Source organism: Protobothrops mucrosquamatus, unplaced genomic scaffold (genome assembly GCF_001527695.2).
Source record: "Protobothrops mucrosquamatus isolate PMUCROS unplaced genomic scaffold, P.Mucros_1.0 scaffold19671, whole genome shotgun sequence".
Taxonomy (NCBI): domain Eukaryota; kingdom Metazoa; phylum Chordata; class Lepidosauria; order Squamata; family Viperidae; genus Protobothrops; species Protobothrops mucrosquamatus.
This window is the reverse complement of record NW_015405430.1, coordinates 9,998-12,675: the sequence shown is the minus strand read 5'-3', so window position 1 is coordinate 12,675 and position 2,678 is coordinate 9,998. Positions and strand designations below refer to the sequence as shown.

The window sequence follows — 2,678 nt, the reverse complement described above, 5'->3', positions numbered from 1 at the left end:
CACAATCTTAAGAAAAGGAGTTTTCTTCATGAATTTTGTGGAGGAAGGAAGAAACAATTTCCCCCTTGGTGCATGCAGCAGTGATAATGTTCAGCTTTACATTTGATCCTACTTCCTTTTAAAATCCAAGCCAATCCAAACCTTGCCTGGAATCATAAGATCTTATATTCAGCTTTATTGTGACTGTGCTCACATGATAACACTGAACCACAAAGCAGCCAGACCCATTTGTGGCTATTTTATTGTTTCGGGTCATAGAACTTCCCAAAGCTCAGATGATTCAGAAACAACTGGCTAAACAAGTCATAAGAACATCCCGTACAAGAAACAGCCTCAGAAATAAAAGAACTCCTAGCTCATTTGTGGCATCACCACAAGCTACAAACATACCTTCTAAGGCAAATTGGTACAGTAGGTTGGCCATATCTTCCACTTTTACTCCTGAGGAACTTTTTCTTCTCTCCTCTTCAAGGTGCACTATGAGATCAGACACCACTTCATTGAGGGAATCTGCATACAGCATAGCCTCTGAAGGCTTGAGCATCCTCTTGTTCAACACCTGCCGAAGACGGTGCCACCGTTCTCCATCCCTAAGAATGTGAGAGATGTTTTGTTAGCCCTTTGAATTAGTCCAGACAGGAAACCAAAACTGCGAATACTAATACTATTTGGCTCTGTGGTTAAAGACACTGAATTTGTCAGCTGGAAAGTTGACAGCCCAGGTTCAAGACCTGAGTGCCACACAACTGGGTGAGCTCCCCGTTCTTGCCCCAGCTCCTAGCAGTTTGAAACCATGCGAATGTGAGCAGATTAATAGGTACCACTTCGGTGGGAAGATAACAGCATTCCGTGTGCCTTTGGCGTATAGCCACGCTGGCCACATGGCCATTTGGACAACGCTGGCTCCCTCAACCAAGAAACAGAAATGAGCACACTGCCCTAGAATCAGACACAACTGGACAGAAAAACCTTTACCTTTACTTTATTGTAAGGTTACAGTAAGAGAATCTTGCAGGTCTGACAGCACTTCTCCCTTCCCTTCCCTTCCCTTCCCTTTACTTTCTACAGAAGTAGGGGGGGTCAATTTTGAGATGCTTTATTAAATTACATTTCTGGTTTGGGCTTAGAGTTAGTTTATTAGAGTGTGGTCTAAGCTTTGGCTCTTCCTCCTGTCTTTCTCCTTCAGAGGCTATCTATATTAGGGTTACAATATTCTCACAGCCCACTACACATTTGGAGCATATGTGGAATCAGATGCATTACTAGAATCTATTCAGAGAGTTCACTAGCGGACTTAACTAAACCAGCTAGGTGTGGTTAAGTCTCTATTTTGTTGGGGTTCTTTTACACACGCACACACACACCAGACACACTTTCTAGCATTTTTTTTCCTCTTTATTTTTTATTTTCCAGGTACAGTAAATTTTTCTTCTTTTTCTCTTCAAGGCACCTTTTTGTTATAACAGGTTAGGCATCTGTATATTGTATATACAAATGTTTTGTTTTATATGTTTGTGAATATATTTACACATATGTAAATATATTATATGTTTGTGAATATATTTACACATAAGCATGCATCCCACATTCCCAACAAGTTATGAAGTTTCTTTTAAAAAAAGATTAATTCTAATCTTTTTGAAATTTAACAGAAATAACTTGCACAATAGCAACCATAAGAGTTATAATCTAAATGATAGTGGGTGCTACTGATTAGAAGACATTTGGAGAATTTGCACACTACTGTTATTTAGGTCAAAGATCTACAGTATTGCTAAGACTTACATGACATTTCTGAAAAAAAATACTGTTTAAATAATATTTACATCTTCTCCCTTACAGATCCAAACAGTGGCTGCACAAGCCATGCTCAGAAATTAGCCTTAAGAAGCACAGAGTTTAATTCAGCTTCCCCAAAGAAATGAGTTGCTTTGAGTAATTATGCAAGCATTCTCAGGAATTAAAATGAAATGTGAGCTGCTGTACCAGATATCTGAAAAACATAATACCTTCCATGCCTGCTAGGCAGGCTTGAGTTAAGTTTTCTTAATTTTGCCTAAGGAAAGGTGCACATTTCATCGTACAGGTTGTACTGGAGCTAGCCAATATATTAATTAACTTTTTTTGAGGGACAGCTTCTTATGTGCAGATTATAGATAAGCCTTGGGCGTACCTGCAAATCTATGTGAATTCATATTAGAAGTCTCTTTCTTTGTTTAATTTCTGGATAGATTTGTGGTAGGTAACTGCTTGACACTCACTCAGTGAAGGGGCCATACGATAAGTGCCGTACGTCTCGATGTTCCTTCCAAAGGACCATGTCACTCCGTATTGGGTATTTTCCTTCCTGACGTAACAGCTCCTCTAAGATTTCTGGACTTCCAATATTAATATTAAAATAAGGACCATAAACAGACTTCCACATGGGGCCATATCTTTTCTTGTAAATGATCTAGAATAGAAAAAGTAATGATGACATTTAGAGGTTGTCAAAAACAAATGGTGTATGTGTGTGTATGTAGGTCATTCACTGGTCAATGGAATAATTGTGTGGAGTCAGTTATTCAGACTGATCCAGTTTTTCACGCTAGAAATCAGTCTGGAGCCTTGGCAGATAGAAACCTTTATTCTCTCTCTCTCTCTCTCTCTCTCCCCCTCCCTCCCTCTCTCTCTCCCCC

The 2,678-nt window shown here is 39.4% G+C and overlaps 1 protein-coding gene across 1 annotated transcript; it reads right to left on the bottom strand.

Moving 5' to 3' along the window:
* Nucleotides 1-390: 390 nt before the first annotated feature.
* Nucleotides 391-2,452, bottom strand: LOC107301925 (sterol 26-hydroxylase, mitochondrial-like; the record flags this gene model as incomplete). Its single annotated transcript, XM_015831080.1, has 2 exons — nucleotides 2,262-2,452; nucleotides 391-590 (listed from the first exon to the last, which is right to left on the bottom strand). Coding segments are annotated over exons 1-2 (364 nt in total), but the record flags the coding sequence as incomplete, so codon positions are not given.
* Between the last annotated feature and the right edge of the window lie 226 nt (nucleotides 2,453-2,678).